At 41.6% G+C, this 16,547-nt stretch overlaps 1 protein-coding gene across 1 annotated transcript in view; it reads right to left on the minus strand.

Annotated features, from left to right (window-relative positions):
• Nucleotides 1-16,547, minus strand: part of ubash3b (ubiquitin associated and SH3 domain containing B) — a 105,428-nt gene that overhangs the window by 20,314 nt on the left and 68,567 nt on the right. The window contains exons 2-9 of the mRNA XM_062961383.1: nt 15,506-15,559; nt 13,452-13,638; nt 11,701-11,899; nt 8,299-8,468; nt 5,834-6,042; nt 5,602-5,737; nt 3,910-4,030; nt 1,295-1,417 (exon numbers count right to left, since the gene is read on the minus strand). Of these exons, the coding sequence (XP_062817453.1) occupies nt 1,295-1,417; nt 3,910-4,030; nt 5,602-5,737; nt 5,834-6,042; nt 8,299-8,468; nt 11,701-11,899; nt 13,452-13,638; nt 15,506-15,559 (1,199 nt within the window). The remainder of the gene's footprint in view (nt 1-1,294; nt 1,418-3,909; nt 4,031-5,601; nt 5,738-5,833; nt 6,043-8,298; nt 8,469-11,700; nt 11,900-13,451; nt 13,639-15,505; nt 15,560-16,547) is intronic.

Below are 16,547 nucleotides of genomic sequence, written 5' to 3' on the forward strand. Positions count from 1 at the left end.
CATTTCCATTTCTAAGCTGAAAAGCCGGCGTTGTCCATAGACACCTCCAAGGTCACATGGCTGGTATGACTGCATGGAGTGCGTTACCTTCTGGCCAGTACCTATAGATCTACTCACATTTGCATGTTTTCAAACTGCTAGGTTGGCAGAAGCTGGGGCTAACAGTGGGAGCTCACCTAGCTCCCTGGATTCAAATCCCTGACCTTTCGGTCAGCAAGTTCAGCACCTCAGTGGTTTAACCCTCTGCACCACCGAGAACTCTATACTATACTATACTACTTGTGTAATATGAAAAGAACCCTTAGAAACTATATTGTCTCACTGTCTTTCCTGGTGGCTCCTGTTTTCTAAAGTATGTGTTCGGCTCAGTGTGTCCCAGCAGCCGCGACACAGATTTGCAGCCAAATGTTTTTTCACTGCTGAACCCTGCTGTATGTGCAAATGGAGAGCGCAGCGGAAGTCATCTGCTCCAAACCCACCATGACGACTCATGAGTCTCGTCTCGCAAAGGGACTCTGGCACAAATGGCATTGCGGAAGGACGGCGATGCCACCCGCGGAACCTTGGAAGCCGAAAATGTCAATGCGGATTGTGTGCAAATCCGAGCGCCCTGACACTTCAATCAATGAATCACATGGTCTCCCAGCAATCGGAAGACGTGGCATCTCTTCCCCACAATGCCGCTGTGACTAAATACGTCAGGCACTATGCACTAAAACACGTTACATATTTAATGGACTGTATTTTCCCATCTCCTGGGTCTCTCCTTCCTGAGTTTCTGGGCCAGAGCCAATGCAAGAAATCTGTGCCGTACTAACAGCAATGCTCACTAACAGCAATGGAGGCTCACAGTTTAAAGTATGTAGGAGGGAGGCAGGAAGGGAGGTTTTTTAAAACATTTCTCTAGTTCAGATTGATGCTGTAAAGTAGAGATGTGCGCAAAAATCTTTCCTTCGTGCTATCGTTTTGTTTCGACAAAACGAATGATGACATTTTCGTAGGAAACAAGAAGTGACACGAAAACAAAAGCCGCACAGTCATCGTGCTTGCTTTCATTTTCCTTTCGTTTCGGCCTCATAACAATAAGCAAGTACTGACAGAGGGCTGCTTTCCCATTACAGCTGATGTATACCAATCGGTGTTAATAATAATATTAATATAAATATTAATGACAATAGTTTTTCTGGAACCCTAAGCTGAGTCTGGGAAAGGAGTGTTTCCCCATTACATCTGATGTAGCCCAATGGGTGTTAATATTCATGGGAGAGCAAGTCCCAACCTGTCCCAGGCTTACCGACCAGCCTTGCTTGCGTGCATCCAAACACGGTGATGGGGGCATCCTTTTCGTAATCCCTGAATCCGCCACTTCGTTGAGGTAGGCTGTGGGGCATGTTCAAGTTTGTGCGCACATACCGTCCTGCCAGGAGACATATAGGGAGCAAAGAGATTAGACGGCTCCCTTGAAACACAACCCTTGAGTATCCATGAGATGGACTTTCTGAGACATTGGAAGGGTGAAATAATAATAATAATAATAATAATAATAATAATAATAATAATAATAACAACAACAACAACAACAATAATAATAATCTGCCTAGAAGATCAGGGGGCAGAGGACTCTTACAAGTAAAACAAGCAGTCAAAGAAGAAGAACATGCCCTGGCAGAATATGTAAAGCAAAGTGAAGAACCTGCTTTGATTGAAGTCAAAAATCAGAAACTCCTCAAAGCACAGCAGACAAAAAACCAGTAAAAGAAAGCCACACTACAAACTAGAGCTGACAGCTGGCACAACAAAACATTGCATGGAAAGTTCCTTGACAAAATTGAAGGAAAAGCTGACAAGGAGAAGACCTGGCTCTGGCTCACAAATGGGACCCTGAAGAAGGAGACAGAAGGCCTGATCCTTGCAGCCCAGGAGCAAGCCATCAGAACAAATGCAATTAAGGCCAAGATTGAAAAATCAGCTGATGACCCAAAATGCAGACTGTGCAAGGAAACCGATGAAACCATTGATCATCTCCTCAGCTGCTGTAAGAAAATTGCACAGACAGACTACAAACAGAGGCACAACTGTGTGGCCCAAATGATCCATTGGAACTTATGCATCAAGTACCACCTCCCAGCAGCAAAGAACTGGTGGGATCACAAACCAGCAAAGGTCGTGGAAAATGAACACGCAAAGATACTGTGGGACTTCCGAATCCAGACTGACAAAGTTCTGGAACACAACACACCAGATATCACAGTTGTGGAAAAGAAAAAGGTTTGGATAATTGATGTCGCCATCCCAGGTGACAGTCGCATTGATGAAAAACAACAGGAAAAACTCAGCCGCTCTCAGGACCTCAAGATTGAACTTCAAAGACTCTGGCAGAAACCAGTGCAGGTGGTCCCGGTGGTGATGGGCACACTGGGTGCCGTGCCAAAAGATCTCAGCCGGCATTTGGAAACAATAGACATTGACAAAATTACAATCTGCCAACTGCAAAAGGCCACCCTGCTGGGATCTGCACGCATCATCCGAAAATACATCACACAGTCCTAGACACTTGGGAAGTGTTCGACTTGTGGTTTTGTGAAACGAAATCCAGCATGTCTATCTTGTTTGCTGTGTCATACAACATCGTTGTGTCAATAATAACAACAACAACAACAACAACAATAATTGATCAGAAACAACAGGAAACACTCAGCCGCTATCTGGACCTCAAAATTGAACTGCAAAGGCTCTGGCATAAACCAGTACAGGTGGTCCTGGTGATAATTGGCACACTGGGTGCCGTGCCAAAAGATCTCAGCCGGCATTTGGAAAAAATAAACATTGACAAAATCACGACCTGTCAATTGCAAAAGGCCAATATGTATGGGTTCCTGAGTAGACAAACTCAACACAAATAGCCCACTTGTATACAAAATAGAAAATAAACAAGTTCAGTAAATAATTTGAATATTAAATTATATTTAAGGGGCCGGGCTGTGGCGTAGGCTGGTGAGCAGCCTGCTGCAATAAATCACTCTGACCATGAGGTCATGAGTTCGAGGCCAGCCCATGGCGGGGTGAGCACCCATCAATTAAAAAATAAAAAATAGCTCCTGTTCATTGCTGACCTAGCAACTCGAAATATAGTTGCATCTATCAAGTAGGAAATAAGGTACCACTTATAAAGTGGGGAGGCAAATTTAATTAATTTACGACATTGGAATGAGGAAGTGCCGTCACAATGGATGATGAAGCAGCTGCTCCCCCCTGTGGCCAGAATCGAACATCCCCTCAGGAGAAGGTTAAATTGCCTCTGCGTCTGTCTCTGTCTCGGTTCTATGTGTATATGGGCATTGAATGTTTGCCCTATATGTGTATAACGTGATCCGCCCTGAGTCCCCTTTGGGGTGAGAAAGAAGGGCGGAATATAAATACTGTAAATAAATAAATACATAAATAAACTAGTTATACTGTTTGAATTCACAGTAATCACAAACAATGTTGTATGGATTTTGTACAGTTACTTTGAAATAGTATCAGTGTCATGTATTCTTGTGCTGAGTTGAATATGAATCAGCCGCACCACGACCGGTTACGGCCTTACTCCAGACATTCTTCTGGTGGCCTAAAATTATTATATACATCAACATATGCTACAAATATATCCATTAAACATCACATATTAAAAACAAATTTCCAGGTACTTACTAAGTTCCAAACTTAACACTTGTTCTCGGCACAAGAATACATGATGCCAATACTATTTCAAAGTGATTGTACAAAATCCATAAAACATTGTTCAGCAGATTCATCAACCAGTTGAAACTGGAAGCAGGAAGGGTCACTGAGGAAATCTGGCCAACACTTAAACTATTACACCATTCTGTTTCTTCATTGTTAAATTAAATTTCTTAGCAGACTCACCTTTGGCATCAAAACACTGTGAGAGCCAGTATTTTCCAAACACGACGTCCATCCGTTCTCCGTGGCGGCAAACGAAAAGGCATCTTTTCTGAGGCCCCGGTGGGTTAGTAATCCTTAAAGGCTGCACAAAGAAAGGCAGTATGTTGGTATATTTTTTAAAAAGAGTAGCAACAACCAATCTGTCCAGCCAATCTGGGAAATAGATACAAGTTGAGTAGTCCTAATTTGAAATACTTGGGACCAGAAGTGGTTTGGGTTTCAGATTTATTTGGATTTTGGATGAATTGCCTATACAGAATAAGTCATCTTGGAGATGGGACCCACGTCTAAACACAAAAACCATTGACTTTCATACACAGTAGTCTCACTTATCCAACATTTGCTTATCCAACATTCTGGATTATCAAACTCACTCTGCCTTTTAGTAGTCAATGTTTTTGTAGTCAATGTTTTAATACATTGTGATATTTTGGTGCTAAATTCATAAATACAGTACTACATAGCATTACTGTGTATTGAACTACTTTTCCTGTCAAATTTGTTGTATAACATGATGCTTTGGTGCTTAATTTGTAAAATTATAACCTAATTTGATGTTTAATAGGCTTTTCCTTAATCCCTCCTTATGATCCAACATATTTGCTTATCCAATGTTCTGCCGGCCTATTTATGTTGAATAAGTGAGACTCTACTGTATGCCTTTAGACACAGATCTTGAAACTCATTTTATACACAATATTTGTAATAACCAGAAAGCAAAGGTGTCACTATCTCAGCCACTCAGGGAACTATTCTGGGTTTTGGACCATTTTGGATTTCCAGATACCGTATATACTTGAGTATAAGCCGACCCGAATATAAGCCGAGGCACCTAATTTTACCAAAAAAAACCTGGGAAAACATTGACTCCAGTATAAGCCGAGAGTGGTAAATTTCAGAAATAAAAATAGAAACCAATAAAATTACATTAATTGAGGCATCAGTAGGTTAAATTATTTTGAATATTTATATAAAGCTTAAATTTAAGATAAGACTTTCCAACTCTGTTCAAATCATTATTCTCATCTTCTTTAATGCAAATGTGCTTATGTATCCTTTTAATAATAATAGAGTAAAATAATACATGTAATAATAATAATAAATACAGGAAAATAATACAAGTAATAATAAATAGAGTAAAATCATAAATGCAATAATAATAATAATAATAATATCAGAATGAAATAATAAATGTATTATTAATAATAAAATAGAGTAAAATAAATGTAATAGTAGCAACAATAGAGAAAAATAATAAATGTACCATATATTTCTCGGGCTGTGGCGCAGGCTGGAGAGCAGCTGTAATGAATCACTGCAATGAATCACTCTGACCAGGAGGTCATGAGTTCGAGACCTGCTCGGAGCCTATGTTTGTCTGTCTTTGTTCTATGTTAAAAAGCATTGAATGTTTGCCTATATGTGTAATGTGATCCGCCCCGAGTCCCCTTCGGGGTGAGAAGGGCAGAATATAAATGCTGTAAATAAATAAATATATTCTCGAGTATAAGCTGACCCAAATATAAGCCAAGCAGGACCCTCACCCGAGTATAAGCCGAGGGGAGCTTTTTCAGGGCTGAAAAACTAGGCTTAATATTCGAGTATATACAGTAAGTTATAATCAACCTGTATACAAATATTCACAGGCTTTACCTGCATATTCTGACAAAAAATAGTTAGTGGTCCAGTATCTCCTGGTCCCTGATCTTCTTGTAGCCTTCGATCCATCACCCCGTCGGTGAACATCAGAAGGGAAGAGGAAGACGAGGGGTTCAGAATCGAGTATGACCTGTATCGCAAGCACAACACACAACGATACAGTTGAACTGTGCCTATATATATATATATATACATTTCATTCAAGGATGAATGAATTGCTACGTACCCGTGGAACACCCAAGTGCCGCACTCGTCCGCTTTGGTGATGTAGTTTTCAGGTAGCAATCCTGAGCATCCCGTTGCAAAGGAGGTCCCATAAATCCAGCCTTCGCTGGTGGTGATTTGCTCCACGGGAGACATGAAGATGAAGTCCCCAGGCACAAGCTCCAGCTCGTCATCGTTCTGTGGTACATATGGGTAGATCACCTGCAGGGTCTGCAGAAGAAGAGAAAACAAAGGAGTAGGGAGAAATCTTCAGCCAAAATCATCCAACCAAGATCTTTCTGCTTCTTACCCTTAACTATTTACTGGGCTGCAGCATTTCATGAAAACTTTATCCAGTGATTAAAATAATGTTGTGTGGTTTCCAGACTGGATGTTCATGTTCTATTTTTATTTTTATTTTTAAAAAATATTAAAATTTTATCATTCTTTAACAAATTTGCAGTACAGAATTATATATATCATAACTCGGACCCAGGCTGTGGCGCAGGCTGGAGAGCAAGCCAGCTGCAACCAGATCCAATGAATCACTCTGATCAGGAGGTCATGAGTTCAAGGCCCGCTCGGAGCCTGTGTTTGTCTTGTCTTTGTTCTATGTTAAAAGGCATCCAGCCGCCGTTGGAATGAGGAAGTTGCCGTCTCAGTGGATGATGAAGCAGCTGCTCCCCCTGTGGCCAGAATCAAGCATACCCTCAGGAAGCTGGAAGCTGGAGAAGGTTTAAATTGCCTCTGTCTGTCTCTGTCTCCGTTCTATGTTATATGGCATTGAATGTTTGCCTTATATGAGTACAATGCGATCCGCCCTGAGTCTCCTTCGGGGTGAGAAGGGCGGAATATAAATACTATAAATAAATAAAATAAATAAATAATACAAATGAAATATCAGGAGAAAATGCTGCTAGAACACAGCCATACATCCTGGAAACTACACAACACCCCAGTGATTCCAGCCATGAAAGCCTTCGACAATAGATTAAAAAGCATATTTCTAAACACTTATTAGACCAACATGCTGCTGGAGAATACCAACTGAGAAAAGATGGGAATCATTTGTGCGCATCTTAAATGGCAATTTCCAGATGCTCCAGCCAAGAGTAAAGAATGCTGGGAGTTATTGTTCAACATCATCTGGAGGACTGCATATCTCCTTTTCCTGATCTGCCATAGATGTGGGCAAAACATCAGGAGAGAATGTTTCTGGAACATGGCCATACAGCCCGGAAAACTCACAGCAACCCAATGATTCTGGCCATGAAAGCTTTCGACAACAAAAGTCTTCTTATGCTTATCTGCAACCCTTTTCTCCACGTCCTCTGTCTAAGGGACTACAATCTCCCATCACATTCATGTACTCTAAAATATTCATGCATTTCGACTATTTATAGCCAGGTTCTTACACTAGGATTATGCAACAGAAATCTCTCCACACAATGTTAGGCATTGCAATAGGGTTAGGGGACAAAACTATGAAAGTGCAAAAACAGCAAATAGAGAAACACTACTTTATTTTTCAAGCACCTCCCCAGGAATATCTACTAGGTCTCTGGGGATGGATGCTCATCTCCATTTCTAAGCCGAAGAGCCAGCGTTGTCCTTAGACACCTCCAAAGTCATGTGACCGCATGGAGCGCCGTTACCTTCCCGCCGGAGCAGTACCTATTGATCTACTCACATTTGCATGTTTTCGAACTGCTAGGTTGGCAGAAGCTGGGGCTAACAGTGGGAGCTCCCCATGCTCCCCAGATGTGAACAACCAATCTTTCAGTCAGCAAGTTTAGCAGCTCACCGGTTTAACCCACTGTGCCACCGAGGGCTCACTATAGCATAAAATTCTTCATTTGAAACCTCGCCTCACAATCCTTTGCGATATATTTGGCCTAAGAGGTGGCTTTGTTCTTAGCACAAGAGTATCCACAAATGTCTTTTGTCATTTCCCAATCCTCAGTTGCCCCATCTGAGTTTAAGAGGTCTCTTATCAATTTCATTCCATTTTGTTTTAAATTTGTTATCATTTTACCAAATATCTGTTCTTCCCAATTGATGGCATATCTACTTTATTTATTGGTAATTTACCTTGTCATTTTTTCCAGCACTCCATGGATGAGATCATTGGTCCTCCTTTGGTTTCTTTTAGAGTTTTATTATCCACCCATCCTTTTAAACACAGGCAATTGTGCCATCCGTTAATTTTTTTAATTCTGACCCATCTTCTTGAGTCATCAGAATCTAATTTTAACCATCTTGTTAATTCGCAGGCTTCATAATAGTCTTGTAGACTAGGTGCCCCCCATCCTCCGTTTTGTTCTGAAGAGTAAAAATTGGGAATTCTGTTTTTATTTCCTCCTGCTATCCAAGTTTTTATTGAATTGTCCCATTACTTAATTGTTTTATTGGGGATATTATACGGAAGGCATAAAAATTTGGAGAGGCAGCAGATTATTGACTGCTGCCTCAAGCCCTAAAACTTACCTCGTGGTTAGCAAATCGAATATCGCGGGAGAATATTGTCGCCACCCAGTCACAACCCAGCTTGACATCTATGCTCTGAGCGAGCTTCTCGAGGGTGGGCAAGTGGCTCGCTTGGAAGTGGTAAGCCAGCGTCACGTGGAGCTGCTTCTTATGGGGTTCGACGTGGACATCTGCAAATGCGAAATATGTGGTCACCATATCCAGATCAGCTTCCAGTTCTTATCAGGACATGAACATAAGAAACCACTTTTCACCATGTTCAGAAAGAGTCGAACAGTTGGTCCTTTTGAACCCAGTCTAACCATTGATAGCTGTAACAGCCCAATAAAAATTCCCTTACATGGGTCTGCTTTTTGACCAATCCCACTTTATGACAGTGCTTTGGTCCCTAACCAGTCAGATAATGTCAGGGATTCTTCTTCTTCAGAAGAGGAAGGGGAGCAGGAAAGTGTTCTTGAATCTGAGGGTGAATTGGAGTCTGAGGAGGAGACTTTGCTAATACCTTCATTCTAGGAGAGGTGAAAGGAAACAGAGCAGAGACGTCGTTCAGTTAGATTAGCTGCCAGAAATGCAGTTGAGTGATTAGGAACTGCCCTAGCAGCTATAAAAGCAGAAGCAGGTGCAGCCAGCTCTTGCTGGTAACAAACTGACTCTAATGCCTTCACTCTCTGTGTGCCTGCTCCAAGTCTCCATCTGGATTTATGCCTGTTTCTTTTTCTGAAGTAAGACTTCCTGCTTTCTTTTGCATTATTTCACTGAGTATACTGTACTTTATGTTTTGCTGAAGTAAAGCAGTTTTATTTACTTACCACAGTGTCTTAAGGCTGTTCTTGAAAGACACAACAGGACAGATAAGTGAAAGAGGGCTGCACTGGCTAGTCTAAGTCATAGAAAAAGCTCAAGGAAAGGTCCTTTTCAGTGCTCCTAGCTGGAGATTGAACCTAGTGCTTATTTGCATATACAAGGGTTATCCACAAAGTAAGTTACGTTTTGGAATTAAAAATGAACAAAGTATAGGAGAAAATATTTACCATATGCAGTTGAAAACAACACCCAAATACCACATCTCACGTAGTCGCCATTCAAATCTAGGCACTTACCATAGCGATGAATGAGCTTTGCAAATCCTTCCCTACTAAATTCTGCCACTTGCGCCCTTAACTACTTGTTTCCAACAATGCGGACGTGGCTGGCAATGCAGCATTTTGGCGATGTTACGCAGCTGCGAGAAGGGCTGACCGGCTGGTTGAGGGCGCAAGCGGCAGAATTTAGTGGGGAGGGATTTGCAAAGCTCATTCATCGCTGTGGTAAGTGCCCAGATTTGAATGGCGACTACGTGAGATGTGGTATTTGGGTGCGTCTTTCAACTGCATATGGTAAATGTTTTCTCCTATACTTTGTTCATTTTTAGTTCCAAAACGTAGCCTACTTTGTGGATATCCCTCGTATATTCCACCACTGAATGGAGGACTTTATGAAGACGTATCTAATGGGGTAATCCCCTATAGTTCATAAAAACCCATTCCAAAGAGCAGGAAAACCTTCTGGAGGCGATTTTTGACGTTGTGATAGGCTAAGAGCCAGTGGGTGGGTGGTGGAAATCCCAAGGCTACCCCAATCTAAACTTGGATCTTGCTGACTGCTTCTACCATCCGCTGACAAATATAATAAGCCTCTCAAAGTTCAAGGAGGTCATTTCATCTCTTGGATCACAAGAGATCATATTATTCAAATGTACAGTTAAGTGAAAAAGGAGGAGGAGGAGGAGAAAGGAGGAGGAAATAGGAATTATGGCGGCCAAGTGTGAGGAATGAATAGCAAAACCGTATGTATGCCGGATGATGTCACTATACTGTTTGTTTATCGGCATCTTGAGTTCAGGAGCAGAGGCAGAAAATGCCAGAAGAAGAAAGCAAAGAAACTGCACCCACCCACATACATACAGAGAAACAGGTCTGCTAGAAAAGGTGAACGAAGTGCCAAAATGTCAGCTTCCTTTTCGGGAGAGAATGAATCACAGGAAATATAGATTTTCTTTAGCATTTGAGTCAATGAGCATGGAAGAGGCGATTCATGACGCTGCGGGAGAGCTCTCTCTTAGATCAAAAAACAAGGGCAAGATCAGGTCCTCGGAGCTTTATAAAGTCTGTCTTTTCTGGATTGGTTCTGAGAGTCTGCATTTCAGAGTTGGAAAACAGAGAGGACTCTGTAGTACACATAGATAGAAGGATATGGCTATACCTAGTTGTTGTTGTTGTTGTTGCTGCTGCTGTTGTTTTTGTTGTTGCTGCTGTTGTTTGTTTGCTGTTCTTTATGAGGACCCTACCATAAGGTTTTCTTGGCAGGATAAATTCAGAGAAGGTTTGCATTGCCTTGGGGCCAAAAAAGTGGGACTTGCTCTAGGGCACCCAATGGGTTTCCATTGTTATGAATGATGTGAGTCACTTCGGGTCTTGACTAAGAGAAGAAAGCAGGATGATGATGATGATGATGATGATGATGATGATGATGATGATGATGATGAAGAAGAAGAAAATGGCTGAGCAGGGATTTGAAAGTTCTAGTTCAACACTCAACCCATGATACATGAACAATATACCTTTGATTATTTTGTATTTTTACAGAATTCTTTTTCTCCCTTCTCCTTTCTCTCTCTCATACACATCCTTTTGTGTGTAACAAAGGACACATGCCTGTGGGTGTGATTTCAATGTAATGTTTTTAAATGTTTAATATGTCTGTTTTTAATCTAATTTAATTTTAATGTCTGTATTATATGTTTGTAAGGCATTGAATTATTGTCTCCATGTAAGCAGCCTTGAGTCCCCTTCGTGGTAGAGAAAGGCGAGGTGGAAACAGAGCAAATAAATAAATAATAATAATAAATAAAAACTCTATAACTAAAAATATTTTTTTCAGTAGAGATTGGACAGGTGGGTCTGTTATAAGACATAACAGGAAGAGATATCCAGCAGTGGTTGATACTTGGACAAAATGACTTTTGAGGTCCTTTCCAATGCCATGATTCTTGGAAATTACCAAATGAGACTTTCCATCCGGCACTATTACCTTCTAATGTTAGATAAGGGACTTATGTAAGAGAAGTGGGGAAAGAAACAGAAATGGAGCTATGCTGTAGAACTTTTGCAATTGTGCTTTTTGCTGAAATGTGTCTGCAGAGCTTCTTACTTATCCACTTAATTATTTTGTACTAAAATGTAGTGCGAAATGTGCAGAACTTTCATAATCTTGTCTGGCGGAGTGAAATCTTTTAGAAGCACTTTGCTCCGATATGCAGCAATTTGGTATGTCCTTCCTCGAAGGACTTATTTCTTATGCACAATAACAGAGGAACATGGAATGACCATTAAACATATCGCATGCCGGGCCTTGCCTACTCACCAGCTTTGGAAGAGGCTTCTGTAGCAAAGTCTGCTGCAAACTTTTTGAGGATTTCTGCGCTCTCCTCCTTGACGAAGAGCCCGATGAAGTTGGAAGATGTGTAGAGCTCCAAGGGCAACGGGGCGGGCAACTTGCACCTCCACCGGGTCACGGTGGTGTGCAGAGCTTCGCAAAGGGTGTCGACTTTGCTGTCTTCACACTGCAAGAGGATGTGGTTAGTAGACATGTCCAAAAAATCGTTTTGAATCGTGTATCGGAATTATTTCGGATTGTTCTCGCTTTTTGATACACATTCCGAGACATTGTCTCACAGCGCAACCAGCAATGTAATTCGAACCATTGTTGGCCCATTCTCTAATTGTCTCTTAATGTTTCGTTAATTTTTCCCCCCAAATTTTTTAAAAATATTTTTTTTTCGTTTCTTCAACCTACCTTGAATGGGAGCTTAGCGCAGCCTAACTTGGCTGCCGCTCCCCGGCCAATCAGAAGCTTCCATGATGGACGCAAAGGTGGGGGCTAACGTCCTCTGTGTCCACATGGAAGATTGCCATACAAGCCCGGTGTGTAGCGATTGCGCATGCGCGTCCGCCATTTTAGAAACATTTAGAATCATTACGAATTTTCAGAAATATCCAAAATTTTTGGGTGAAAAAATCGGAAATACTTTCTATATCGAAGCGCCAGTGCCCCCTACTTTAGAAACGAGAATTGAAACATTTTTTTCATCGATCAGACATGCCTAGTGGTTAGGTTACTGGGGTGGGAAATCTCAAGGGTTGGGAGCCTCCAAGGACCAACAATGATTGCATCTGCCTCTCTTTCGGACCCCAGATATCCCCAGATGCCTCTTGACAGGCATGGAAGTAATTTCCCAACATTCTCTTCATTGGGTTGCTGTATGTTTTCTGGGATGTATGGCCCAGAAAACATACAACAATCCTGTGATCCCGGCCATGAAAGCCTTTGACAACACATTCTCTTCATTGCCATTTCAGGTCCTCAAAGTGATGTGTCCTAGAAGTCAACTTCTAGTCCTACTGTGGGTCTATAGCAGATCAGGATCCTCGAATTGGCATTGTATATGCATCTTCCGATCACACACAAAGTTTGCTAGTAAAACCAGATTACTGTGCTGCGAAATGTTACATGTCTAAAAGATGTGTCACCAATGGCGAATGTTTGGAAAGCTCTGATCCAAAACAATCATTTTACCAATTTGCATTGTACATGCAGCTTCCCATCACACACAAGGTTTGCTAGTAAAACTAGATTAGTGTGTTGCGAAATGATACATATCTAAAAGCTGTGTCACCAACAGCAAACGTTTGGAAAACTCTGATCCAAAACAATCATTTTACCAATTTCATTGCACATGTAGCCTCCCATCAAATGCAAGGTTTGCTAGTTGGATTTCTGTGTTGCGAAATAATGCATGTCTAAAATGTGTGTCACCAATGGAGAATGTTTAGAAAGCTCTGATCCAAGACAAGCATTTTCCCAATTTGCATTGTACATGCAGCTTCCTATCACACACATGGTTTGCTAGTAAAACTGGATTACTGTGTTGCGAAATGATACATGTCTAAAAGGCGTGTCACCAACAGCAAATGTTTGGAAAGCTCTCTGATGCAAAACAAACATTTTGCAAATTTGCATTGTACATGCAACTTCCCGTCACATGCCAGGTAATTCGTAGGCGTTGCCTGGGTGCCAGGAAAAGCAAATGGGCGTCGAAGGGGCCCATAACTTACCATGAAGAACTGGCAGAGTGTGATGTGGGGGAAGATGTTGTGTGCTTTGTTCTTCCCGCACAGCTGCTTGGAGTGCTGCCAGAAGTCGGAGAGCTTCTGTGCCAAGGGGCCCGTGGGGCGCAGGTAGAGGACGTACTCCCGAGGAAGAGGGTCATCCAGGAAAGGGTCACAGACGTGGGAAAACAGCCTGGGGCCAAAACAGAGGCAATGGGGTGGGCGTTCCAGATGGTTTAACTATCACAGTGAGTATTGTATCATCAATGGTGCCGCAGAAACAGAGAAAACTGGATGTAATCAAGACTGGATTTTTAGGCAGAAGAACGATAGTTTTGTTTTCAGTTCCGATGAGCAAATTGTGAGCCTTAGAATTTCAAAGTCAAACAGCGGCAACTGAAAAACAACCCACAGATTTTTCCCCACTCCTTTCATAGAGGGTCATTTTTTAAAAAGCCAACGTGTTTAACAGGAATTCACTATTTTAAAGCCAGCCTTGCTTTGTTCACTTCACTTCACTTCACTTTATTTCTTAATTAGTCGCTCTCCACCAGAGTGCTCCGAGCGACTTACAATTTAAAATATCATTCCACAATATAAAAACATTCAGCATAAAAACATTCAAACAGTGACTATTTGGCAAATTAGATCTGATCTTTGTTGCATATCGTCCCCCTCCCCAACTTGCTTTTTACATTTCTGTGTTGCAATATGTGACTGAATGAAATCAGTATTGGAACCAGTAGTGAAATTTGCCAAATAACTGTGTTTGTGGTTTTATTATTGTGTCCGAGGCAAATTGGAGTCACATCTGGTGTGAGAGAATTGGCCATCTGCAAGGATGTTGCTCAAGGGGACGTCTGGATGTGTTAGCATGCTGTGGGAGGCTTTTCTCATGTCCCTACATGGGAAGCTGGAGCTGACAGACAGGAGCTCACCCCGTCTCATGGATTCAAACCACCGACATTCAGGATTTTAAGTTGGCAGTTCAGACGGCACAAGGGTTTAACCTACCGCAATATCGTGGCACCTTGGGTTAAACCAAGGAGTGATTTGCGGTGTGATATTTTTATTGCGAATCCCAAAATACATCCAAACAATTACAGTACTGGAAAAATGTATTTTGATTGCAATGTGCCTGTCTTTCCACAAGGCTTTCTCTAGTGGATCACAGGGATTTAGTAAAAATAATAACCCAAGTAGATGCTCAATTGAGGACTTGTAGAGGGTCTTTTGAAATTACACCGAGGACCATATAAGGATAGGCAAAGGATACAGATTTCCCACTAGATTCGAGACTAATTAAAAAAAAACAATGGTCTTTTAGAACTTAAACAGGAGAAATTCTTACAAAGTGAATTAATCTTATAAGAGATAGAGTATAGCTGAGGTATTAGGGTGGCCAGGGGCTTCCATATACCACGTGGTATAAATTAGGTCTGGGACCCCATCTACATTGCTATATAATGCAATAAATGGTCAGTGTACACTCATATAATGCAATCAAACTGCATTATATAAGTCTACACTGACCTTATGGAAACATGGCCTTAGATGGGGCCATGGTCTTAAAGTAAAGGAGTTGTCCAAGGTGCTGAAATGTGTCCCTTGAATAGAATCATAAAAAAATAGTTGGAAGAGACAGCATGAAAAAACACAATCAAAACATCCCCAACATATGGCCATCCAGCCTCTGTTTAGAAGCGTCCAAAGAAGGATTCTCCACCAGACTCCGAGGCAGAGAGTTCCACTGTTGAACAGCTCTTCTTATGGGCACGAAGAGCCCATAATGCTCAAATGGAATTTCCTTTCCTGTTGTTTGAACGGATGGCTCCTTTTGTGTTGAGAGCATTGTGTGTGGCAAATACCGTCTCTATCTTTGTGTATTCAATAGTTGGAAGCATCTAGTGCCAAGGCATTCTGGGACTTGGACTAAAAAAACTCAACTGTCCCCAGTGCTCTATTCATAGTGAATACATGAACATATGGACATAGTTCCCATCAGGCAACAACACAGAGAGATGGAACACGTGCTTTATGGGATATTAATTCCTACCAACCAGTCACATGCCGCTTGGACACTTCGACCTCCGGTTGACGCCAGGGCTTTCTGCCTGCAGGGAAAAGGAAAGCCAAGGTTAGTGCTCGCATGCTCACTAGGTGGCACTGGCTGCATGGGATGGCAATATGCATCAGGGCTGCTCTTTGGGTGAATGAATATACATTTTTTAAAACCCAGGGAGAAGTTTGTTATGATATTTCCTTCCTACTTCTGAAATTCTCCTATGTATCTATTGGCCACTTTGATTAGCATTGAATAGCCTTGCAGCTTCAATGCCTGGCTGCTTCCTGCCTGGGGGAAATCCTTTGTTGGGAGGTGTTAGCTGGCCCTGATTGTTTCCCAATCATTGATAATAATAATAATAATAATAATAATAATAATAATAATAATAATAAATACTGTGGGACTTCCGAATCCAGACTGACAAAGTTCTGGAACACAATACACCAGACATCACAGTTGTGGAAAAGAACAAGGTTTGGATCATTGATGTTGCCATCCCAGGTGACAGTCGCATTGACGAAAAACAACAGGAAAAACTCAGCCGCTATCAGGACCTCAAGATTGAACTGCAAAGACTCTGGCAGAAACCAGTGCAGGTGGTCCCGGTGGTGATGGGCACACTGGGTGCCGTGCTGAAAGATCTCAGCCGGCATTTGGAAACAATAGACATTGACAAAATCACGATCTGCCAACTGCAAAAGGCTACCCGACTGGGATCTGCACGCATCATCCGAAAATACATCACACAGTCCTAGACACTTGGGAAGTGTTCGACTTGTGATTTTGTGAAACGAAACCCAGCATATCTATCTTGTTTGCTGTGTCATACAACGTCGTTGTGTCAATAATAATAATAATAATAATAATAATAATAATAACTACTTTATTTTTATACCCCACCCCATCTCCCCGAAGGGACTCGGAGCGGCTTACATGGGGCCATGCCCGACACAACAATACAATAACAGTAATAAGACAATAAAACAAAATCGCATCAATAAAACATCAACATCAGTAAAACAGTCATAAAAGTCAGC

Source organism: Anolis carolinensis, unplaced genomic scaffold (assembly GCF_035594765.1).
Source record: "Anolis carolinensis isolate JA03-04 unplaced genomic scaffold, rAnoCar3.1.pri scaffold_8, whole genome shotgun sequence".
In the NCBI taxonomy this organism is placed as follows: domain Eukaryota; kingdom Metazoa; phylum Chordata; class Lepidosauria; order Squamata; family Dactyloidae; genus Anolis; species Anolis carolinensis.